The 26,684-nt window shown below is 39.6% G+C and overlaps 1 protein-coding gene and 1 long non-coding RNA gene across 3 annotated transcripts in view; one reads left to right on the forward strand and one right to left on the reverse strand.

Moving 5' to 3' along the window:
• VWA8 (von Willebrand factor A domain containing 8) overlaps nt 1-24,288 on the reverse strand; it is a 186,372-nt gene extending 162,084 nt beyond the window's left edge. The window contains exons 1-4 of one of the 2 annotated variants that reach the window (XM_064645638.1): nt 24,043-24,288; nt 12,457-12,534; nt 2,086-2,216; nt 137-247 (exon numbers count right to left, since the gene is read on the reverse strand). In XM_064645638.1, coding sequence (XP_064501708.1) covers nt 137-247; nt 2,086-2,216; nt 12,457-12,534; nt 24,043-24,187 — 465 coding nt within the window. In that variant the 5' untranslated portion in view covers nt 24,188-24,288. Of the gene's footprint in view, nt 1-136; nt 248-2,085; nt 2,217-12,456; nt 12,535-23,891; nt 23,913-24,042 lie in introns of those variants that run through there. The other variant, XM_064645639.1, reaches the window with a different exon arrangement.
• LOC135409738 (uncharacterized) lies at nt 3,024-17,135 on the forward strand. Its single transcript, XR_010428341.1, has 5 exons — nt 3,024-3,257; nt 3,615-3,698; nt 11,713-11,866; nt 13,648-13,778; nt 14,756-17,135. It is a non-coding gene; the product is annotated as an uncharacterized LOC135409738 (long non-coding RNA).
• Nucleotides 24,289-26,684: the final 2,396 nt, after the last annotated feature.

The raw sequence follows: 26,684 nt of genomic DNA on the forward strand, positions 1-26,684 counted from the left end.
GAGATCAAGAGTGCAAGACACTTTCTACTTGCATTAGAAACATATCAATCCATATATTAATTTTTCATCATATAAACCATTACTTCCTTCAAACTACTTGTAAACAACTATCAGGTGGTACATGAGTGCAACTTGCCTGATCAAGATAAAAAGCACTACCATCTCGGATCTCCCGTCGTTGTTTGAGGTCAGTTTCTGTGGTGTCCCTCGACAGTGCAATATATTCAACCTCCCGCTTTGTTAGCTCCTATGGACAACAGATTGAAGTTATTACAAAAGTAAGACTATAACCTCAGTAAGTAAACTTTAAGAATAGGCCTAATGGTACATTTGTACAAAAGAGCTCTAGGCAGCAGCACACTGATTTGAAATAACTCTGAAAAAATCTAATATCTCTTATTTTTAAAATGTTTACAGCGTGTTCTGCCTCAAACAAAATGGTTTCAATTTCTGCTCAATAAACTTTTGTTTTCCCCAAAACCAAAATAACCAGCTATATATTCTTTCCATTGAACATCTGTAAAATTCTTTAAGTTAATCTTCTGGTTCTGGCCCCCAAAAAACCAGCATCTGCAAATCATGAATAAAAATAAAAAAACACATGTTTTTTTAACTGATATTTATTTAACTGATATTCCTGCTATTTCCATATCTGGGTTATCATGCATTCTGCTTAGGAAATGGACTCATGATGACATGCTCTTAGCCCTTACTCCTCAATTAAAGGTACCACTGATTTAACAGAACTTTCTTGTGAGGCATCTTTTAACTATAGTTGTATGAAAAGAATAAAGCAAAGATATGAAACCCTATGAAAATTATTTCCTTTCCACTTTCTCAGTGCCTACTGGTTACAAAGCCACCAAGTCCTTTATGTTGCAGGTAGATAAAATTGCACTTTCTTTAATTAAAGGAAAAAAACAGACTGTTTTTTCAACAGTTAGCCCCATGTATATGAATACATAGTAAAAGCTTTCAGTAACAGCAGATAAAACTTTTCCAGGCTTATGTATCTTCATTAAAGGCACCACAGCACATATCAGCTTACACAGAAAGACCAGCCTTCCCATAGTTTTTTGGCATGGCACTGAATCAGTAAGCTGCAGCCTTTCTAATAGATCTCAAGTGCGTAAAATCAGTGGCATAAATAACAATACACATTCTATGTCCCATGCCTGGATATCAGGTGTTAGAAGTCCTCTTTTTAGGTTATACCAAACTCTTCTAATTTTTTTAAGGAATGCATCAAGCTATCGAGTAGCACATCTGGTTTGCTGAATTAAGAAATCTTTTCTCTCTTTTGCATAGTTCAAATCTTGCAGCTTTCTCTTTTATGCTTTACCTCTGAGAGTTAGTATTTGAATCAGTATCTTTTGATTTTTAAAGGAATGACTGATTTTTATGACTACTGTTTACACACCTCCATTTGCGATCCCTCTGCCCAACCAGATTCCAGTTACAGCTCATGGTAGACCAAGTCCTAGCCACATCACTTTTGGGGGCAAACAACCCTCTCCTCCTGATCATTTAAGGGCACTGACTTTTTAAATGAGAAATTTTACATGTTGCTCCCATGGTTCATGCAGATGGACGTAGGCAAGTCCTTCCCACATTCCAAGAGAGGATCATACATGCATCTACTTTAATCACTCATAATAACTGTTCCCAAATGTTACTCAGAACACTTCTTTACTAAATCCTTTCCTTCATTTGTTTTTTTATGTAATGAAGCAAAAACGATTTGTTGTCTGTAACAGTAGGCAGATATCTTAATCTTCTAACATACATAATGCCGAGAACAAACTGTTTCTCCATTTGTGATAGCATATGGTAACACAGTTTTCCAACTCATTTTTTTTCCCCCTGGAGTTTAAGCAGAAAAGCATGTATTAAAATGTCTGTACTTTCTATTTGTCTATAACGAAAATTGAACTTTGGAAAGCACATTTATGGAAAAACTTATTTACCTCCTAAGTAGCTTGCTGTAAGATTTTCTAGGACTAACTTTTTACCACTTGTCTAGTATAGGAATGACTAACTGACATTAATAACTATGTCTCCAAGAATTTAAACCAACATACTTACCAGATACTGCATGGCAATAGATCGCCGGAGAGGCCCAGGGGGCCCAATAAGAAAGACATCTTGGCCAAGAAGATCTTTCTGCATTATCCATCTTAAATGGTGGACTACAGACTGGGCCAGAGAATCTGTCACTTTGAAACACAAAGATAAGAACACATTATTAAATTTTGAAAAGTGCTAGATACCTGACCATTCACACATTTTTTTGTTCTTGTCTTCAAAAATAAAATGAAGACACAAAGATGTTCTGTCCTAAAGCTGGATAGCTGAAAAGCAGAGAATTCCACACAGAATTTATACTAGACCATTTAATTCACATATAAGTTTACACAGCTATCTTACCCACTGCTTTTTTGTCTGCACAACTTCATCCTTCAAAAAAACAACCAACATAAAACAGAAAAAAATGCTGATTCTTAATCCACATTAAACTAATTAACATAAAGACATGTTTTTATTACTCAATGTTGAGTGGACTTCTCAGCATCAGTTAATATAATGTAAATACATTATTAATAATTTTTAAAATATTAATCCTGCCTATATCCCAATGCTTTTTTGAATAGTGAACTTCAAAAAGAAAAAAATACTGTGATTGTGCCAGACAAAGATTAGTAATCAGGGACATACTTAATTTGTTATTTTTTTTAAAGACAACTCATTCCTGTTTATATTTTGACACAATAAACCACAGAATTACCAAGGAAATGCAAACTTTGCCGTATCACTACATTGATACCATATAGCTTCCAAAATCATCATAAAAAACAACTCAAAGCAGATCTGCTTACTTCTATTAAGAAATATAAAACTCATTATTTTAAAAAGCAATAACCTGATTATAATTAAACTAAAGCCTTTACCATATGCACTCAAATGTTGGCAGCACTGGAAATCATCATGCAGAAAGAGCACACTGAAGGAGGGGCGTCATATTCCCAGAACAGTCCTTCACATATCCCCCAGCAAAGCCTGGCTCTTTCTCACCCACAAGCAAGAAGCACTAGTGCAGGAAGAGAAGGCGAACATAAGCAAGTCAGGAGGGAGACTAATGTATGCACGTATGTATATGGTTACTTTCAGGACAATCTGACAAGACTAATGATGGTCTGAAGCTGGAGGCTCAAGGGTGGTGACTGGGATGCTGAAGCACAGAAAGAAAGGAGCAAGAGGTAATGAAATCTCCAAATTAATATTTGGTTTTTTAACTTTTTTTCAGTGCGATTACTGGTTGGAATTAGAAGCCAACATTTAAAAAAACAAGGTTCAGTGCTACTTAAGCTTTCCTGAGACAGGGGAAATAGTGCGTGCAGGGCAGAGTTAAGGACAGCAAGAAGTAGTGCCTCTCAGTTCTGAGAGGGTTCAGTTCACTTTGCATACCAGAATTAAAATTCATTTTTGTAAGATCACAGAAACAGCATTAAATGACTGTGTGACATTCAAGAAAGATTTTTCAAGCATAAAGGTGACTAAGGAAAACTCTGACAAAAACTTTAACTGAATGTTTTGGTCTTTGGTCTGGCACTCAGCAAAGCCATGCGAAATCATCTACTTGCAAGGAAATCTACACTATCCTGACCACCAATATGAACAGGAATAGCATACGCACACAGGTGAGCAATCTACCTACGCACATTATGGTTGTCAGATTAATTTGTAAACTAACATTCCAGGTTTGCTTTATTGTTTTGTTTTCTAAACAACTGTCATGAGCATGCCCAGGATTAGCTTTCATATATGGTATAGTAAGATAACATGAATGCAAAATACTTTCTTCTTCACTGCAGTATTGTATTCCAAAAGCAATGCACATTGTACCACACGCAACTGGTCAAATGCAAATAAATCCTTTCCTTTCTACAAGATTTTCAAGAAAATAAGGCAAGTTTCTACTAGATACATTCTTTGGGAAATAAAGGGTAATACATCACACCAGAAGAACTGCTCTGTCCAAACTCTGCTACTGGACAAGTATGCAAATTTGAAAAGCATCACACAAACAAAAAGTATTATCTTAAAGCTACCAAAAATTTTAAGACATATTTAACATTCGTTATTACTTCTACCTGCATGAAGCCAATGTGCCTCTAGTGTATTTTTATAATAGTTGTTCAGTACATTGTTCCAGATATTAAGCCTACTTCATTTTTCCAGCTATGCTGTTCTAAAATCATGTAACATTTTCTTTGTACATGCAGTCTATGCTACATAAACTATTTCCAAAGCACAGTAGTTTTTCAAAAGCAACCTTAGATGTACATACGCAGTATCTTGTATATCATTTATATATATTTAGACTACTTGTACTGTGTTCTCTGCATTGCAAGGCTTTTAAGTTTTCTCTAACATGACTTGAAAAAGAATTCCTCTCTATTCAGGAACCATATGTCAACATTACTACAAGTATCATGTAACCATTTTCTACGACATTTAGAAGATAAGGCAAATTCACTGAGGAAAGCATCAGCAAGTATATTACAGCAATTTTTATTAATTATCCAATGAGTCACATAGCATCTAATGCAAACTGGGTTTGAACAATCTGTTTAGTGGCACTCTGCTGATTTGCAGTAGTTAAATAGTTACATTCTTAATCTGCGGGATAGTGCATAGGAAGCCTCTACAGTGTATTCTCTAAGACACCATCTGGCACATGCAGGAGAGTAGTTGGTGCTACAATTTGCTATTCCTGTGTACCAAGGACAGATAGCAAAAGAAATTGCATTCTATTGATTCATAATATGTGATAAGTAGGACAGTACCTAGCAGAATCTGCACAAACATTTTGTAAAGTGAGCAGTTGAAGCTGAATGGAGAAATCCCCAAAATAAGAAAAGTAGAAAATGTTTTAGGTAGATTTTGAAGCAAACACAGCAGCTGCTCCTGTTTGATCCACAAATCAGCTTTTGATAAAACCAAGACTGAAATGGCTATGCTAACCTCAGAAATTTTCTGGTTCACTCATACGTAAATTCTTGGCAGATGCTACACTCACTGAAGCCATAAGATTTGTTGGAGATAGAAGACAGTATCTTCTGGCAAGTCCTTGTGTCCCAGCTACAGAAGAAATCCCATAAATAAGGTGTCACCTTAACTCTTCCCACTGTTCAGACAGTTAAGTGAACTGATTCCCAAAAATATCTATTCCAAATGTAGTACAAAATACAGCAGAACTTGTGTCCCTGTTTGATCATTCACATAATAACAAACAGGCACTTAGAAAAGTATACATAATTTTCAACAGGATAAAAGAAGACCTCTGCATACCCTGAACCTTCACTACAAGGCATGCTCAGAGTCTGAAAATTGCTCCTTTTTTTTAGGAGAGGAAAAAATTCATGACAAGAAAAAGATCTTGTCTGAATACCGAGGGGGTCCTTTAGCTGTCCACAGCAGTCTGCAGTACATCCAGCAAGGGGGCAGCTGCCATAAAATACAGTTATGGAAAAAGGGGAAAAGGAGGGAGGTCTTTGTCTAAAAACATAAACACATTTCAAAAAGGGAATTTTAATTTTATTTTTTAAATTAGCTCACTGAGACTCACTTCACAGCTTGTTCAGGCTGGGGGACAATGAAGAAAGATAGTGAGATCGCCAGGAGAGAGTGGAGAAGGCAGCACGGCCAAGGTGAAGAGGGAGGCACTTCTATGTGGTCTCCTTTCAGTGACTATCATTTAGCACTTTGCAAGTAAAACATTGCTGCTCTTCCCATTTTATGGTGATGCACAGAGCCCAAAGACTTTTCAGTCTTATAATGCAGTTACATCACAGACAGTTTTCACTGGAATACTATTTTTCCTCATAAATTTTTCATGGAAACTGTCTTCATTCCAAAAATTTTTGTTCTTGCGGTGGTAAGGAAATAAATTGCAAGTCTTTGCAGGGGCTTAAAAAGGGGGAATTTACTTCTTAGATGAGACCATAAACTCATAGATTAATTCCTCTGAGTTGATTGCTTCAGTTCTACATAGATAAATCATATTTCTTCATGTAAATTAAAAGATAATATAAAGGAAACATGTAAAACCAAATAGCTTTCTGGAAGAAACCCTGAATGGGATTCAGAAGACTATGTTTCTCCTAGTGACACATAAACATGGAATAAATGAAACTATTCTTAGCTGGATGTACAACTCATAGAGAAACACACAGTCAGAGCAGTTATCTGTAGCTCAGACTCCCACTGGAGGGACATACTGTGTCTGCTTTAAGGTGCAACTGCTCAGTTCAGCACTGAAAAGTATGAGAGATTCTAGAAAAAAGCAAGAAAAATTATCAAAATAAATTGGAATTCAGTTCAGAAAATAAATAACTGTTTGTCCTAGTTAGGACAGCTGAGATCAGTTCATCATGGTGGGTGTAACCCAAAACTGTGTATTCTATAGCCTTCCATTTCCCAGAAACTAGACTATTGCTGTCAATAGACTATTCGCACCCTCTGCCCATAGAGCCTGACTCCTCAGGCTACAAACTAGGTGTTAAGAGGCCTGTGAGATAGGAGGATGCTCTTGTCCTCACACCCTTTGTGGAACTTCCCGCCCTGAGGGGAGCACTGAACATTCCTGCCTGAACTGGAGGATATATAATCTTGGAGTCTTGGAACATTTTTTAACCCACTCATGGGATCCAGAGGAAGGCTGCAGCTCATCGCTCTCAACCAGACTTAGACCACCACTGGACTGCAATCACCACTTTTGGCCAGACTGCAGCAGCTCTCCCACCAGCAGGTTCTTCCCCTCTCCCTTTACTTTGGACTCAAGCGGGGCCCAAGGAACACCACTTTGTTCATGCCCCAGGGTACTGGGTTATACATTTGGGTTTTGTGGGTTGAGACCAATTGTTTGTTTGTATGATTGTACTTACTGTATTATTTTAATAAATTGTTATTCTGACTTATAATCTCTCCTTTGAATTGGGTTCATTTCCCCTGCTGGTTAACTCTTAAACCAGCACACTGTTTTCCAATATGCAAGACAGAACCACCACGAAGAAAAAAATTATCTGTATATCATGGTTATGCTAGACAAAACAAGATCCAAGGGAACTAAAAGTATGCCTCAAAAGACCTAAATGAGGTATTTGAACAAGCTTTTGTCACAAAAGAATCATTAATTACTGGAACAAAGTGTGCAGAGAGGTTCTGAAATCCATGTCACCATCACATCTTAAGAACAAGGATGACAAACATCTCTCAGGAATGGTTCAGATTCAGCTGACCTTGCTTTGAGGCACATGATTCTCTGAGCTCCACCTAGACCTTTGCTGCAGGTTTCCATGTCCCCATATCTCCCCGTGCCTCACTTTCAGTACAGAAAAAACAGGGATAATGATGTAAAATGTTCAGAGCTCTACTGACAAAAAGATCACCATTTCAGATTCTGGATGAGGTCGTAACACCCAAATAACAGTTGGAAGCCTACGTGAAATGTAGTGTTGAAATAATCACCATCTCTAACAGAAGACATCTTCCCTGAGGCTAGGAATGAAGTACTTACAGAATATTCTGAGTTCGAAGGGTCCCACAAGGCTCATGCAGTCCAGCTCTTAAGTGAATGGCCCATATGGAGATCAAACCCGTAACCTTGGTGATATTAGCACCATGCCCTAAACCAGCTGAGCTAACCTCAGGAACTATGCAATGACTTAATCTTCTGTTAGCACAACATTACAGTCATACTGCAATACAACCTGTCTCTATAATGTGTTGCACTCTGACACTCAGATGTAAAGTTAGCACGGAGCAGAATGAACACATATTTCAGTGCAAATCTGAACCTATTCTGAGCAAAAACTGAACGTACACTTGTCCTGGCTTCGGTATGTGGTGCACGCCATCCTGTGAAAAGGACACAGAGCCATCTTACTCTTTCGGTGAAGAATAAATAAACAGAAACTGCTGACACCACTGAGCCTATTAAAGAGAAATAATCCCAATTTCCTCAACAGTAGAACAATTTCAAGCACAGAAATCCATTTAGTGCTACCTTCTTTGTATCTCATTATTATATGCACAAACATTCTGTTTAAATTCCTCACGACAATCACTGTTTCATATATTTCAACTGAAAAAAAACTAATAGAATTTCTCACTTAATCCCCTGTATACATGCACGTCCCTTTTGATCACACATTGAAGAGGGCGCTAAGACTCAGGACGTCTGGCACAAAACCATGCACTGTTTGAAATTAATCTTGCACAATTCAATGCAGCTGCATGTAACATAACTACAGTCTCTCAAATGCACTTGCACCTTCACAGAGCAGCAAAGCCCTGTTGCAAGAGAACATCCCTTTCCCTGTCTTAATGAGGATTCGCCATCATTGAACGAAGTGTCCTGGAAGAGCTGTTTTAGGAATCGTTTTGTCAAAATTAATAAATACATGAAATGTCATTTTCATAACATTTCCAGAAACCATTAAGGAAAGCAGTCCATTGACATGAATTCAACATTAAAAAAAAATTAATGTGCATTCTTGCAATTCAATTTTAGATCTAAACTATCACAGAAATTCATACAAAATTTCTCCAAAGTAAAATTAAAGATACAATCGTGCTTTCAGGCATGGTGAGACTTAAAATATAGGGTTTATTTTTACCGATAAAAGAACGAGCAGTGCAAAAATAAGTGCCCTCTTTCTAGAATGTATCAGACAGTTATGACAGAAATCCCATTAATAAAATTCCCTTGTGTATGACTCATTTTTGCTTGTCACCTTTAAAAAGAATTCAGATTTTATGTACCTTTAATTATCATCTTCCGAGAAAAAGCCATTTGTCAACAACAGCAAAACAAATTAATATTTCACATTAACACATAAAATGGAATATTTCATACAGAACTTGCTAGGTATCTAGCATAAAACCTGAAAAGCAAAGACATGAAAATATAGGGCAACCAGCAATACATATCCTATCTGTTTCTGCAAAATATAATAAGATGCAAAAATCAGTTAAAAATCAATCTAATTTGGTAATACAAAAAACCCACATTTTTTTGTAGCAATTATGTGACAAAATGACAAATGTGAAGTTTTGTAGGTACTTAACACATTTACCTTCCTCATTGTGTTATGATTTCTTCAGATTTTTAAGGCTATTTTTAAGCCTAGAATAATAATGCTGAGTTAAGAATAAGTTATAACATCCCTAAAATCTGTTGCAAATTATAGATATGCACTTTCAACAGCACCACATTTTAACACGGTTTTTCTGTGGCAGAAGAAAAAAGCGGAAACATTTTATTTTACACAAAAGATAGGCTAGAAAACAATATCATATGCGATACTAATAAATGAACTGTAACTGCTTCAATTCCCTCCTATTAGTTCTTACTCCACTACAACCATTGCAATGTCTGAGTCCTTTTCAGGGATATTTCCCACTTAACAAATAATCTAATTATTTCTAGTCTTAGTGTAAAAGAAATCATGTAACTACCTTTCTCATTTAAATGTAATATTAATTACAAAAAAATTCAAAATATATGACAGTTTATAAATTAGTACATAAATGCATAAATTGTGTTCATCTGTTTTACACCAAAACAACTTGTATCTACAGCATTCACATAGAAAAACAAGAACTACTCTTAAAAGAACAAAAATATGTGTTAAGTAATGCACATACTCTCTAAGTATCTCATAAAGAGATGATATTCGATATGGAGTGAATACAACCTACTTCACTTCAGGAATATAACTTTGTTCTCCATAGTAACATTACCAAAGAACTTGAACACTAAGAGATAAAAAAAATTCCTAAGTTAAGTTTACAAGCAAAGTTTTGTACCTTAAGTAATCCTACTGTCAGTACAATACTGATTAACAAGAGTATCCCAAGCATGACACAAGTTCCTTTCAGTTATGATTACGAAAAGAAACAAAATAATATATATGTTCTAATAAATGTTACATTTTGTTTTGATATCAGATTTTAGCTAAGATCTCATAATTCTGCAGAGTTCCATATTTAATAACCTTTTTGCTATCAGTTTTCAACCACTTTTTCCTTCTTATAATCATTAACTACAAAAATTTCTCCTTTCATTCTTCCAAATGCTTTTATAATTCTCTTACCTTCTCAGAAAGAGATGTTGCTAGAGTAACTTACAGTTAACATTTACCTTGCTGAAAAGTGCAGATTGAACAAAACATGTAATAGTGACTGGGAAGGCATTGTTAAAATTAACACATTCGGTACAGCGAACAAAACCAGAAAGCAAAACAATCTACAAGAATTATAAATAAGTGAAATGGATCACATCAGTCATTAGCATAGACAACTGATGTCCTTTGTGATCAAAATGAGAAAAGAAGCATACAAAATAAAGGGTGAAAAGCAAAAATCTATCCTTTAAGGAGCTACAAAAAGTAGTAATACAGAGCAGCATATGAAAAGTAATAATACAGAGCAGCATTTCTCAACCATTTGGCTGCATTCCCAGGGAACTCATGAGGTATGGGAATTGTCATTACAGTCTAAAAAAGAAACCCTTTCCTCATAGGCTACCCTGTAACAGCAAGAGCTGGTACATGGCATTGGAAATTTTTGTTACCTTAGATCACCTGGTAGGGAAGTGACAGCGTGATGCCTACTGGGGTATGAGAATTAAGCAGCCCACAATTCAGATGCAGATCAGTGATCTGGCCCACCAGACTAATGGCAGATTTCACATAAGTCAGGCTGAAAGCAAACCAAACCTTCCTCTTTGTATTGCTCTCTGAGCAACCTAATCTAGCTGAAGATGTCCCTGCTCATTGCAGGGGGTGTTGGACTAGATGGTCTTTAAAGGCCCCTTCCAATACAAGCCATTCTATGACTCTATATTTCTGCTACACCTCTCAAAGGGCAAATATTTCAGAAGAAATGCTGCATGACAGAATAGTGGTAAGAAACAAACATATCAGTAGCAACATAGGTCTACCATCCCACAGTTGGGATGGCACCTTTCAAAATCATGAAGCACAGAAACAACAGAACAGTTGAAGCTGTAAGAGACCTCTGGATGTCATCTTGTCCAACCCTCCTGCTCAAGCAGGATCACCTAATGCCTGCCTGATGAACTGAAGCACCATTGTCCAAGAAAATGACATAAACTTTCACGCAGCAGCTCTCGCCCTTTCTGACACTGTACCAGCAGCATTCCCTGTACACCTGTAACATCCCTTTTGCCCTCAATCTCTTTCTCCCAGCAGTTACCTGCCATCCTGCCAGGTGTGCAGTGGCAAGTCCCTTGTTGATATTATCAATGCCATCTTTCTAAAAGACCAAAGAAAACCCAGTGCCCCAGTTTTCTTGGTGTCTGAGTCAAAATGTCATGGAATTAATTTAGACATACTGGAAAGCAAATCCACTTCAAGTGAATGGCTACACTCACTATTCATCTGTAGAACTTTTCAAGCCCAGCAAGGACAGTAATTGGGAGTTCTTGGTGCTCATCCTTGTCTATGCATAGTATAAGACATGCATACCCCTTCAGAATGCCACTTGTGCTTGGTTTTGGTCTGCAAATTTATCTGAGTGGAAAATCAGGTTTCGGTGAGTGTTTTTTAATTTGCATTTTGGACATCCAGCAGCCTATATGTGAAAGTGTTGAAAAAATAGCAACTGATCATTTTGGATCCTCAGGAAACATTTTCCTGTACTGTACTACGAAATGCCACAACACAAGCATGATTCACTTGCTGATCCATGGTGCAAAAGAAAAAGCTCAAGAAGCATGTATTCTCAATCAACAATCAGGAAATAAGGATGGCTGCAGATCCATGACATTTTTAATTATGTATCAAAACACAATGCGAATTAATTTGTAAGTGCATGTATGTGCATTGTTAATGTGTGTAACTAGCTGTGTCTTTTGTATTTGACAGCATTTTTCATCACTATGCAATTGACTTCTCATTAACTCTGATGGATTACGAAGATCTGTATGTTTGCTGACAACAATAACATGACAATCTGGGAATACTAAATATCACAGCAGAAAAACACCATACGTCTGCCAAACTCCTAGGACATATAATTACAATGCAATTGAATGATAATTCTAAACTGCCACAGTTTTACGACCAAATAATTTGAGATTATTTTTAGAAGTAATTTCTGGATAGGAACCCTTTTCAACAAAATAATTAAACATACACAAATGATCCTTTTACTATCCTACTGACCAGTGGAACAAGTTACATTCAGAGATTCCTATACAATCAGCTGACCAGAGATATACTCAGCAAAGACAGCCTTCTCCAAATTTCCTGCTTTTTCAAAATATATTTCTTAGATAATTTCAGTAAAGTCTATGGGGTGATTGAGTGAGTAGAAGTTTTCTGAATAAAGTCTTGAACCTCATTCAAAAAGAAAGTAGATTCTTACTGTAGTTCTGTGGAACAAGTTCTGGGTTCTTCGGTGTTTTGAGTTTAAAAGACACATCTCCAATAGTGACAGTATCACCTAAAAAAAAAAGAAAAGAAGTCTTTTAGTTCTCAGATACTTCAGATACTTTCTTAGAGCCTAAGGTCCTTAAAATTAAAAACATAGGCCTGCTGTGGTAAGGCTGACTGTGTGTTCACAAAGCAGCCTCTAATGTGTTTGTGTTTATTAATTAGGCTCTGCTGCTTTTCCACAGATCAGGTACCTGGACAATTTGCATTTAATTTATATTCCTTGACTGTTTTGGTTTTTTTGTTATAACCATACATTACTTTGTACGGAATTCAAGATCAGTGTAGAACCCCCTTGTTGATTTACTGAAATTAAATCATCAGCACATTTGCCTGCAGAACTAGCAGTGAGAAACACTTGTAGGGTGATGATCTTCCTGAGCTTTCAAGCAGCCTGAAACAGTATCCGTTGGAAGTACAAAATGACAGATTCATGCCAGTGGGCTCTTCCTGCATTCCCTGACTACATGGTTGCAGAACCTGGCACCTTTCCAAGGTTTGAGACGTCTCAAGCATTTCTTGCTCTGGATTTTGCCAAACCTAGAGCATCTGGACAGTTTATTTACTGGTCTCTTACTATGATCTGCCTGTCTTATCTATCTTTCTGCAGCCATAGGTTTGAATTAAATTTCTTCTTTCTTTCTTGTGAAAATCAAAAGTGAAAACTAGTTTGCAGTCAGGATGGGTGAGCACCAACGCAGCAGCAGTCACACAAAAAACCAGCACAACACCCAAATCCCAAGAAAATGAGCTGTAGACTGGTAACAAACCTGAAGATTATTTTTTTCAAGAGACAATCTGGGCTACATAAATGAGTTCAGAAGCACCATGAAACTAAAATTACTCTAGTTAAATGACCTTTTTTTCCATTACTGGTGCTGAAGATAACACCACCTCCAGTGCTCAATAGACACTGTAGTGCGTGCATGAGGATGGAGAGGATTACTGGAGTAAGACTGCTGCACAGGGGTGTAGTTTTGCCACAGCACTCTGATTACATTACCTTTCCATGAACTGAGGCCAAGTTTTGGAACTGTCTTTTGTGCTTGTGCTTTTCTCAAAAATAAGATGTATAAAGTACAGAGATCACAAACAAGATCCAACTCTAAAAACTCTCTTGTAGATCTGCCCCTTGTCCTACTCTATCCAAGAGGACTCAGTCTACAGCACTGTGGAAGGAGTCAAACATTTTGGAAGACAAATGCTGGAACCAGAAAGGGAAATGCTGAAGAAGCCACTTGTCCAAATAAAGAGGTACCTAAAACTCCTTCCATACACACAGAAGCTCTCCTTTCAGTTAGCAGTGACTGTAGTTTTGCACTCAAAAGCCATTTTCTTCCATCACACCCAGATGTTACTGCTCATCTCACAGGACTGAGAATCCCCAGGTCCTCACATGACTCACACAATCCATGGGAAAGGTTACACGTTTAGATTTATAGCAGCCAGAGGAGAATCACCTACAGTAACAAACAGTAAGCAGTAAAGAAAGGATTATAGCTGATTTCCTCCCACATTGAAGGGCTTTACTTGCCAAGACTGGGATTCACAACCTGACATACATGCCTGAACATGGGTCTTTCTGTTGCTTCTGAAGTATAAATAATCAGGGTCCCATTTTTTCCCTAAAATATTGGCAAAAGATAGTAAGCTGGTTATTGTTCCCACATTTTATGCAACAATACAATGCTCCAATGGCTTGCCAGAAAGTGGGAGACAGGCAACAGCAGTATTGCCATATAAAAGATGAACAAGAATTCATCCCTGGTCCTAAGTGCAAGCAGCACCAAGCAGTTCCCACTTTCCATGCTAGAGCTAAGAACCCTTCTTTGGTTGATCTGTGCAAAAGCCCAGCGGTGGGATGGTCCTGGACAGAGCTGGGCTAAGCTAAGAATTAGGTAGCTGTCTTGGGCTATAGCTAATTTTCTGGCCTTTGCTGAATTTGCATTTCAAATGCACCAAAGAGTACTATGCCCTCTTCAGTGTGATGCATTCAAACTCACTCCAAAAGAAGGTTCTGCATTAGCTTAGGTCCCTGGCCCTCATTCTGGGAACTGTTACATATCTTAAATTAAGAGTCACTTAAATTTAAGAACAACAGACTCAAGCACTGCAGGGAGTAATATCTAGTCTATGGCTCTCCTAGTGTTTTGCCCATTTCTCTAAGTTTTAAAGTAAGAAAAACTATTATTGCCTAAGCATTCTCTCCTTTTCTCTTTCTTCTGCTGCAGCTCCAATCACTTTCTCATCGGGGAACAGCTAAAGAGGATCATGGCAGGGCACCAACATTTTTGCCTCCACACCTTTCTAATCTGGGCCACTCATGGTGATGGGATGAGGGGAAGCACTATGAGGAACAGCTGAGGTCACCTGGCTTGTTCAGCCTGGAGGACAGAAGACCAAGAGGAGACCTCATTGCAATCTGTAGCTTCCTCATGAGGGGAGGGGCAGGGGCAGGAACTGATCTCTTCTCTGTGGTGACCAGAGCAGCATGAAGCTGTGTCAGGGGAGATCTAAGAAAAGGTTCTTCACCTACAGGGTGGTTGGATACTGGAACAGGCTCCCCAGGGAAGTGGTCACAGCACCAAGCCTGACAGAATTCAGGAAGTGTTTGGACAACACTCTTAAGCACATGGTATGATTCTCGAGGTGTTCTGTGCAGGGCCAGGAGTTGGACCTCAATGATCCTTGTGGGTCCCTTCTATAATTCTATGAAAATGTCTCCAAGTTGATGAAAACACCCTAGGAGCTCACTGCCTCCTGCAAAAGCTAGGAAGAATTTTAACATTCTAAAAAGAGCAGGTTGCCTTACATATTCTTAGGAAATTAGTGACAGTTTATTTTCTCTCCATTCCCCAGTCAACATGCAATGAGACCAGAATATATGATTAATTAGCTCCTAGCTGAAATCAACTCAGCTCAAGTTGTAAATACTCTTTCGTGCATACACAGTCTTCCAAAACACAGTAGGGACAAGATGCCAAAACAACAAGATGTCAGACTTTTTCAATACGTTGGAATGATGATATCAACTACAGGACAGAATCTCAGTTACTCAGTCTATTAGCACATAAGCTGAAAAGCTTTAGTTGATTTCCTGCACTCCCTTAAAAAAAAAACAAATCACAACTGAGTTTGGTCTAGGTGAAAAATGGAAAATCTATCTCTTCAGGTGGTATTTATCTCAATCCCTAGCATGCTAACCCTTGACCAGTACATCTAACTATGTCCAAAAATCCCACAGGTATTCCAGCCATCAATGGACTCTACAAACTTCCACGAAAAATGGGCTGGGAGGGAACTATATGTAAGATGTGGTGAGAGCTGAGCCCACAAAATCCCTAGGATACAGTCAGGGTATTCATCTTTTAATAGGTTTGTTGCTGCCTGGTGACAGATGTTGCCTCCAGCCTGCATCTGTCCAGAAAGCAAAAATTTTAGCAGTGTTTAACAGAACTTCAAGCAATAATAAACCAAGACAGGAGAGTCCATTTTCCTAGCTAAATGAGCACAGGAAGGATTAGCCCACTAATCTTATCACACACTTCCACCTGGACTGCATTTTCTTGTCTCAATTTTTTTCTTCTGTACCTGTTTAAAAACTCATGTTTGGTTAGTCCATTTCCACTGCATTTCCAAACTCTTCGAACAGGTATCTCATTCCAGACAGGCTCTTTCCAGTATTTCACCAACTGGCAAGGAACTGATAACAGTCTTCTTAGTAAAATGGTTGGCATTAAATCAGCAAGACTCATAATTTGAGAGCACGTATCCCACATTATTTGACTATGTGGTAAATTATGGAATAGCCTATATACTCCAATCCATCTCACAAGCTACTACCACACTACTGCAGACAAGGGCTATACACACAGGAGTTTGTGATGGAGACTTTGTAGCCTGTATAAGGCTTGCTTAGGCAAGCAGTGAAGATATCCTCCTGCTTTCTTGTTTCCCACCCAGAAAACAGTAATCTTAGATACTACAGTCTTTGGGGAAAACAGTGAGAGACAGTGCCCAAGGTACACAAAGAGGTATGGCTACTGAAACAAGACAAGCACTAAATAAGCCAGAACCCAAAAGGTAAGGGGGACATCTCATTCACGGGGCAGACAACATACAGAGAAAGCAGGTCTTTTAAGAGCCCATGCAACATGGGTCAGAAATTGGCAGCACATAAAGATCACGACTCAATAACAGGACTCTGAAGAGACTCTGGGAAAAAAAGCAGATATGAAAACAGCCTCAATAGATGCAATGAGCTCTTTCTCCTGCATCTGGAATAGAAAGGTGTGAATTGCACCTCTGGCAATATGGAAATTCGAACATGCACAGTAACTGCAGTGCACTGAACCTGATGTTCTCTTCTTTAGACCTACACTTTAAGACAGAAACAATATCAATATCTATATCTGCTTTTTACAGTAACTGAGAAGGAAGGGCTCTTCAGGTGTGCAGGCTTATTTTTTCCACTCAGTCTACCGTGGCCTAGGCTACTGAATAGAAAGGCAGCATCTCTAGCTCCAAGCCCCTGAGATGCCGAGGAGGCAGCCAGAGGCTGGAAAAGCACTTTGGCAGGGCACCCCTGCAAGAACAACACCCTGTGCTTTTACTTTAGTCCTGAAAATATGTGAGGTTAATGGACTCTAACAATCATCTTGTTATATTACACATTCACTTGTACACAGACTATCCATCTGGTTTCAAAAGCCAACAACAGCAAGAGCATATTAAAACTGTGAAGGTGCTAAGCTCCGCTAATATGAATTTCTGCGTGGGAAAATCACACCTGTTAAAGGAAAGTCTGAAATCTGTATTATATTCAAATGTATATTTCCAGGTCTTCAGTTCATTCTAAAGTGAAGGAAAGGAGGAAAAAAACCCTATTCTTTTAACTGTTATTTATCCAGCATATTTCCATGAAGAAAAAGAAAAGATTGTCCACCCTCACTTATTCTTGAAGAGCCAACTTATTTCTTTCATGTCATAGCAGCTCTTATTGGCTATCTTTATGGCTGCAAATATTATACAGTCACTGAGCAACACTGTCACCTATTCTGCATCACATATCAGTACTGGCAACATCCCAAACACATAAGTAGGAGGGATAGAAACCTATTCCCTGCACTCACTAGGTTTGTTCCTTGACCACCACTGCTTTCACATATAGATGAGGTGAAGCTCAGCTGCTGCCGACAGGACACTGCAGACTGACAGCTGCTGCTGTCAAAATAGATGAATGTTTACACAAAAAAACCTATCTCCAATCTAACAAAAAAAATCCACTCCAGTTGCCCTTTTTCATGACCTCAAGTCTTTTCCTCTAAGAAACCAAAATAATTACTTCAAACATAAAATTTGAATACTACTCTATTTCTACTCAACATTCTTGTTAGACCTCCTCTTTTTTTAATTTTTAGTTTTGAAGCTAACGCTGGAGTTTTCAATTGTCTGTTTTAGGCTAATGATTGTCTTTACTAATCAAAATCCAAAGCATCATTAAACCAAAATATTGGTATTTACTCCAGGAAGTGAATCTTTTCCTTCATTTTTCTGCATTAGTAGAAAATCAACAACATGAGCATGGAATCTTATCTGACATCCAATCGTGTAGAAAGCTTACAATCTTTACTTAGCAGAGAGCTTTTTTTTGTTTGGGTCAATAGCATACCTTGAAGGTAGGGAGTCTGATAGTGCTCAATTACAAAAGTGTGATGATGTGAAAAGTCAGTCTTAAATGTTTAATAGCATGATGATCTCCCATAGACTTGATATACAAATTTCAGAATATCTCTTCATAATACACTTATCATGTGAAAGAAGTGCTAAGATGTCCATTTCATCAATTACCAAAACACTTCAGAAATAATGGTGATCTTCTCCAACTCCCTGCTCAACATCATTTAACCTCCAAGACAAGATCTGATGAGCTATGGCTCTGTCTGACTGAATCTCAAAAACCTTCAAGGACAGATGTTGCACAGCCGTTCTAGCCAACCTCTTCCCCTGCTGTACTATTCTCCTAACAAAAAGGTTTGTCCCACTGTCCAGTTCGAGCCTCCCAGACCCTAGTTTGTGATGACTGCCTTTTGATATATTATCTGCTGCTATAGAGTTAGACTTAATCATTTTTGTAATTATAATTGTTAAGTTGCCAACAGATTTCTCCTCCGTTAGGCCTGTTGCAAAACAAACAAACCCACATCCCTCAGCTTCTCTTCAGCGTGAGGTGCTCTAGGTCCCTCACAATTTTGGTAACCCTCCAGTGGACTCCATCAGTTTCTCATTATCTCCTAAAAATATGGAACCTGCAATTTGACTCAGGATTCCAGGCAGAGCCCCTCCAGTGCTAGAGATGAACTCTCCCTTTGCTATTGCCCATGCTTCTAATGTAGTCCAGCCTATGATTCACCTTAATTGCTATGAGGTGTTGGCTCATATTCAACTAGACATACACTGCAACCCCACAGCCTTTTCACCAAAGTTGCTACTCAGCCAGTCCCTCCCCAGTCTACAGTGGCACATAGCAAAACTTTAGTCCAGAGGCAGAACTTCATACTTCCTTTTCAACTTTCACAGATTAAACCCATGACACAGTTCTCAAGCTTATCAGAGTCCTTCCAGACTTAAGATCTGCACTCTGACAAGAGGCTAGGGATTTTGCCCCTACACACCATATTGTGCTTTTACACTTCCATTGTCTGTCCTTATTTGGACTTTTGTATGCTCCCTTTTTGTACTGTAGTTCATTGAGAAGTTCCCTGCTTGGCCAAGCAGGCCTCTTGCTACTGTGGAGTGGTTCATTCCTGACCCATCTTTAAGTTTTCTTTAAAAATCTTCAAGCTCTCCTGTGCAGTCTTCCTCTTTGTGGTTGTTACACAGAGAATTCTACCTACCAATTTCCTGAGTAAGTGAAAACCTGCAGTCCATAAATCAAAGGATCCTAACTCTGCTGCTTACCTTCCCAGCCTTCCTCCAGAGCTGCAACTCAATCACGTTCTGGTCACTGAAATCCAGCCTCCCACGTATGACCAAACTGGTCACAATTCTTTCCTACTTGAAAGCAGCAGATGAAGTGAAGAGTTAACCCTGACCAGTCTCTCTGGCATCTGTGTTACAAAATTTCCACCAATTTCCACAGCTCACAAGGTACCAAAAGTGCATACACAATGCCAGATTGCTCTCCTAGCTGACATCTGCATGGCTGAAATCCCCCATGAGCATGAAAGCCCAAGTGGGAGGTTTCTGATAGCTGTCTGTATAAAGCCATATCAACTAGCTACTCTCAGTCACAGGGTAGCAGATGCCTACCTCATCACCAGTGTTCCCTTTCAAATCTTCTGTAGCCAGTGCTACTTATGTGAAGAATTAGCTCAGAGTGTTTTAAAACTGTATGAAGATTCCTGAAGTACAGTTTACTCAGTGCAAAAAAACCCAGACTATCAATGTATTCTAAACAGAGCTTAGGTAATAAATACATTAGTATAATTTCAACAATGTATTTAAACTAAAAAGAATCTACAACTGAAAATCAACATGATTGTTTTTAAAACTTCCCATTTACAGAAAAGTTACCCAAAACTGACAAAACAGCTTTTAAATTCACTGTGGCATCTCTTACTACCCTGAGTTCCTGAGTTTGCCAAGCGGGTACAACTTCAATTTTATGCATTAAAATGGGCAGGATGTGTAGAACACACCAATATGTATCAGGCCTGTAACAGTTGTTTAACAGGAAAAATTAAATTTTGAACAACTATTAAATAATAAAACTCAGAAACAATATACTAACATCAACTCGTGGAACAACAGTGAAACCCTACCAAAGACTATACAACTTACCTGCCTGACAGCTCATCCGTTTGTTCCAGCTATATCTGCATATCTAATAAAATACACTATTTTTCTACCACCAGTCTTTTCTCTCTTAAATGTTAGAATAATCTGAACATAAGTCGGCATAACTCTGCCAACTTTCAGACAACTGGCTTTGAAAATTCCCATCTCCATTTGCTGCCTTCTCAGTTGCACTGATGCAACAGCTGTTCATAAGGCCTCACCGTAAATCAAATCCCTGGAATCGTTTCAGTCACCACAACGCAGCCCCCATACAACTCCCTGTACAACTACGGAGGCAACGAACAATTACAGGAATGTTATGAGAGGCAAGAAAGAATGAAGTTTCTTAAATAAGTTTTGCCAGTGAAAAAAAATATTGCCAGAACCGCACTCCCAGCTGCCAACATGTGAACTTCAACAAAGATAATGACACAGGTAAAGCTGGAAAAGGAAATGTGCTGGAAAGCACTTACACCCACCATCCACCAGTTCCTTAGTCTTTACACAGTGATAGAACCAGAAAAAAACCCCACACACGGTCCAATTAATCTTCTTCTTTCAGATTATTTATAAATTTTTACCACAGTCACTTAAATCCAGTACACCAATGATTAACATTTTAGGATTCTGAAGTCTGACACAGTTTTCAGAAGTGGCTGTGTTATACTCAGCAGTTACTCCCACACGTATTACTGAGATCTTTTGGGTTTTAAGCACAGGTTTGACTATGAACTGCAATTGACCAGGTTTTGGAAAGCACAGGAAGAGAACCTGAACAGGTAAGAGTTGCAGAAAACAGTAAATGTACCTACTATATATGTACTAGACACTGTAAGTTACTTACTGTACATTGAGCAGCAAAGCATATGAGAGACCTTCCTTTGCCTCTACTATTTGACTGACAATGATTTTTATTTTTCCAGGTCTTCAGTTTACATCAAATTCAGCATTTGTTCCCACAAACCCCTTAAAGCACCTCTGAATCTGTGTATTCTGTCAGGATTTTTTTAAATATTCATATTATGTATAGATTAAAATAATTAAATAACAATGAAATGAGTTATGTACAACTTCACTTTGTTAAGCTGCATTCACTGCATTTAATATAATTCATCACAAGTAACTCTGCAGTCTTGATTCTTTTCAATCTTTTAGAAGGAAACATGAAACTTGCATTAGAACTGATTTTGGCAGTCAGCCTTCTACAACATTTGCTACTACAAATTGTTTCCCTCATTAAATAAGTTGTGCAAACCCAAACTCTTCCTAAATATTCCCATTACCCTTTAGTCACGAAGTCTCTTTCACTTTTAGACTTCTCTTAAGCTTTACCATTAGACAGGTCTAGCAATTCCTCCATGGCCCCCACTGAACCAGCAAGCCATATTCACTTTACAGACAGTGCCAAAAAGCTAAGCATGGCTTCTTCACATATAGCAGGAGAAAATTCGGCAACAGTTTCTCTCTTAGACTTAAAAGGTACCAGGACAGATAGTAAATCCAATTTGGGAGGGATGTCAGATCCAAGTTACTGGGTACACAACAATTTGCTGTTGACCCTTTAACAGCTTCCAGCCTTTTCAGAAACATTTTGCTTATTTGTGGAAGAGACATGCAACCTCAACACTGCTTACAGCAAAACTTTTAATTACAGCAGCTACATAGAAAGTGCAAAAACATATGGTACAAAAAATTTCAGATCACCTCTTTGCAACTTCAGTGTCCTCGTAGGAATGCTAGGGTCTGCAAGAGGACATGCAAACATTTTAAAAATTAATTAAAAAAAGAAACAACACAAAACAAGAAAAAACCCAGTATTTTTACTATCAGGATCCCAAATTCACAGAAACACAGGAAGCACTATAAAGAATGAGATGTGTCAGGTGTCGGGGGGCAAATATCCCTAATATTATCTCTTAGCCTGCCTTTAATAAGCTACAAGGTTGTCTAGAGCTTTGAGACTTAAATCTTTCTACCAAAACTCTTACCATCATTGATTGTAACTGGGAGTACTCCTATTATTCTTATACATATAAAGTGTATTCATGAATATTGCTCAGTTAAACTCAATTACATGCCATAGCACATTTAAAATTATGAAGTATTTTCAGTAATGTCGCATTTGTTACTTTTCATGTTGCTAAATTTCTTCTTAAGATTACTCATCCCAACAAAGGGCTGAAAAGTGCTGAGCAACCTTCATCAGGTGCTTGTTTCACTCATTGTTAACTTATTCAGTTTCACTTGTTTGATGCTAAATAATCCTATGGGTTTTAGTCCTTTTCACAATTAAAATATTTTCTATTAAAAAATTCTTGAAGGAATTTTATGGTTATCAATTCCTCAAAGACTTTCCTCTTGAGTAACTTTTGAGAAACTAAACAAAGAAATGAACAGGTCAACTAATAAACTTTAAAAAATAATAAAATGGAGAGATACGGGATTAAAGGGGTGTAATTAAAAGTGTTAGGAAGTACTCCACCATCAGAATCACTTGCTGTCATTCTATCTCCCTAATTTACAGCTACTCATCACTCGCTCTGTATTTAGCTTTGTTGCTTTTGGCATTCATCCTAAAAAGTGTCAGCTACCACAGGCACGGGTCACTCTTTCCAAACACCACTTCTACTCTGCACAGGCCTGTCACCTGTCTCAAAGGTCACCAGAGGATATTCCAGGGCAGTTCAGGTCATCCTTCATGGCATCTGCAAGCTCAAGGTCAGCGCTCTATTTCATTACCATACCCTGCAGGCACGCTCTGACACGCACCAGCCTCGGCAGCCCCTGACACAAACACTGAGGCTCTGCCTCAGCGCAGGGACGAAGCCACGGCGATGCAGAGACAGAAAGTATGGTAAGATGTAACGTGCTCTACAGAGAAGAGCTGTTATCATAGGTACAGGCTGCGGGGCTGTTCCTTGCTTCAGTGTGGATGAGACACTATGATGAGCCACATTAAGCATCCCTGCAAGCCTGTGACTGAACTCTGGCCTTTACACTCATGCCACAGAATCACAGAATCAACCAGGTTGGAAAAGACCTCTGAGATCATCAAGTCCAACCTATGGCCGAACACCACCACGTCACCCAGACCATGGCGCTGAATGTCACGTCCAGTCTTTTCTTAAACACCTGTAGGGGTGGTGACTCCACCACCTCCCTGGGCAGCCTACTCCAATATCTAATCACCCTTTCAGTGAAGAAATTCTTCCCTATGTCCAACCTAAACCTCCCCTGGCGCAGCTTGAGACAATGCCCTCTTGTGCTGTCACTTGCTGCTTAGGAGACGAGACCGATCCCCATTTGGCTAAAACCTCCTTTCAGGCAGCTGTAGAGAGCGATAAGGTCACCCCTGAACCTCGTTCTCCCCAGGCTCAACACCACGAGCTCCCTCAGCCGCTCCTCAGAGGACTTGTGCTCCAGACCCTTCACCAGCTCGGCCGCCCCTCTCCGGACCCGCCACACTCGCCACCTGCGGCACAGGGGCGGCAGCGCAGCCCGGACAAACCCGAGTCCACGGGGCGGTACCTCCTGCCGGCCTCCCCCGAGCCTGGCTGCTAGCAGAGCGCGGCTGCCCGAGACCCCGCGGCGGTGCCAGCGCTGGGCGCTGTGGCCGGGGCAGGAGCAGCGGGGGAAGCTGCGGGGGCCGGGCCAGGGGGGGCCCGGGGTGGTTGGTTACCTGAGCTATGCAGCGCCCTGACCTCGGGGCGGCTGCACCGCGCCGCGGCCGCGCCGCCGCCCAGCACCTGCCGTAGGAGCAGGCGGACTCTGCGCGCAGCGGGACCCCCGGGCCCGCCGCCCAGGCACAGCACCCGAGACTGCATGGAGACCGCGGGCAGGCACGGAGAGCCGCGGGCACACGGACCGCCGCCGCGGCCCGGCCGAGCCCGGGGAACGGAAAGCGCCGCCGCACAAAGTCCCGCCGGAAACCAGTGCCGGGCGGGCACGGGCCGGTCCTGCTGCGCTGCCGGGGCATGGGATAGCGGGGATGCCGGGAGGGACTCCCGCGGCCCCGGCTGCGCCCCAGCGGTGCGGGGACCCGGCCAGAGGGGGCGGCGATGGCCCGAGACCCCGGTGTGTTCAGTCGAGAGGGCTGGGGCGTCAGCTACACGGACGGCTCGTTTTCTTTCTGTAAGAGACGCTGAACTCCGTAGGTGGAAACGGTTAAAACAGCCTGGAAAGCGAGGCGTGGGCAGCGGTGGCTGAGGTAGATGCGTGCGCCAAAGGTTTTTCCTACCTCTGATTTCTTACATCCCGCTGCACTCATAGGCCCATGTGCCCCAGCGCCGCCCCTCACCTCTGCTCTCGGTATTCAGTCATTTTGTACTTCCAGAGGAATTTGAACCAACTCACTCCGGAGTGACTTTTGGCACATGCATGGCACACGAGAGGTTTTTGTGAAAGGTGATGTTACAAAAATAGATTTCAAAACTGACTTGTTTCAGCCAAAGGTAGTGCTCTTGGATCTATGTAAAAGCTCGGTAGTAAATTTTAAAATAATTTGTGAAAGGCTGAAGCTTTCACGATAAAGAGCTAAGCCTAGTATCAAGAAAAAACCAGTTGAGACTTGAATCTCAGCACCAGTAAAAGGATGCTGAGAGAGCATTGGAGAGATAGAAGCCAGAGTCAAGCCACTATCTTTATCGCCTGTACTTCAGTTTTCAGATATCTCAATGTCCATGTGGCTGTGAGAATTTTGCTCCAGTAAATCTCCCATTTGTGTTTTCAGCATTGAACAATTATCCCAAAGGGCGGTCATTACAGTGTGATTTAAGCATCTGTTTAAACATGGACAACTTAGACTTCTAAGCCCCCGTAAGGTATTATGGATGTTGATCTAGACCTACATGCATTTCTGCAGCTCAGTGTCAGGTGCTTTAAACACTTACGAGAGGTAAAATCTCACAATTTTCAGCATTTCCTGTTGGCTAGAGTGTTAGTTGAGTGTAATTTCTATTCTTAGTACCTAATATAGGTCTATGAACCTGCGTTCTTGGTCTAAGGCAGGATAAACTAAATTAAAACATCCTTTTATGGATATTGCCCTAATTTCTTGTAAGCTGAAGATTGCAAATGCTGGAGGCTAAAGATAGGCTAAGTAACAAGAAGGTCTGCTGGAACAAAGTAAAACGCCAGTGAGGCAAAATAATAATGGAATAACTTACGAATGTATCTTAGCACTTTGGGATATTAAATTAGAAAACTACATTGATATTCTCTGTCATATCTATACAAAAAATAATAAATAGTAATAATCACTTGCTTATCTGTCGCTATTTAAAACCATCACCTGAATGCTAAATAGGTTTTATGCTATGCTGAAAATAATGAGGCATTTCAAAGTTTTGTATACATTCATGGTAATTTCCAGCTGTGAACATCCTTTTGCCTCTGTGTGTGTGTATATATATACACCTGTCAAGCAAAATGCTTTAAATTTCAGCCCTTTCTGAGTCATTTGTCTATAAAATTTTTTGCTTTTTAGAGCATTGCCTTAAAATTCTGAATTAATCAGCTTTTCCAAAACTTCAAATTCAGCCTTGACTTCATCCTCCAACTTTCCACTCGCAGCAACAGAAAACTATATTTACTGATTTTCAAACTGTTTCTGTGAAACATATAATGGAAACATTGTTATTTCTGTGCATAATGATGGGTAGGATAGTTTTCTTGCATGTATACATGTATGCACGTGTACACAAACAGTTGCACAACTTGAATGTTGCATTGTTTTTGGGCCATACTGTCAGACCTGTCACCACGCAAGATTTAATACAATAGTGTGAATGTATAGAATCTACCTTTTTCATGTATATACATGTGAAATTTTATCTGACTATACAATATTACACTATTGCTTGAACATGGCATCTGCTTCGTTTGCTAGTCATATATGCTTTACATATCTGGTACTTGCTCAATCCTCTCTATGGAAAGCATGATTCTGTCAGTGGTTCAGTGCTGTCATGAAGCGGAAGGATTTAGCAGTCTGCATCTGCTGTGTTTGTGAAGGCTTTCGCAGATCATTTACAGCATTGGTAACAAACAGCGATTTCATATTTTCATTCCCTGGCTTAACAGCACTCTTATTTGGAATGTCAAGTTTCTTAACAAAAATACTTTTCCTTTGATTAAACAGAAAAGAACTTACTCTGAAAAGTGAGAGCTCTAAAAGAATCCCTCTGAGTTGACAGTTTCCAGACTGTTCTCTCTAGTAGCTGTCAACTACTTTGCTGTGTAGCTCTAGCTGCAGGACTAAATTAGACACAGGTGCAGACTGTAAAGAACAATGCATCATCTCTGCCTAGTTGTATTCAGTTC

This window comes from Pseudopipra pipra, chromosome 2, assembly GCF_036250125.1.
Source record: "Pseudopipra pipra isolate bDixPip1 chromosome 2, bDixPip1.hap1, whole genome shotgun sequence".
Taxonomy (NCBI): domain Eukaryota; kingdom Metazoa; phylum Chordata; class Aves; order Passeriformes; family Pipridae; genus Pseudopipra; species Pseudopipra pipra.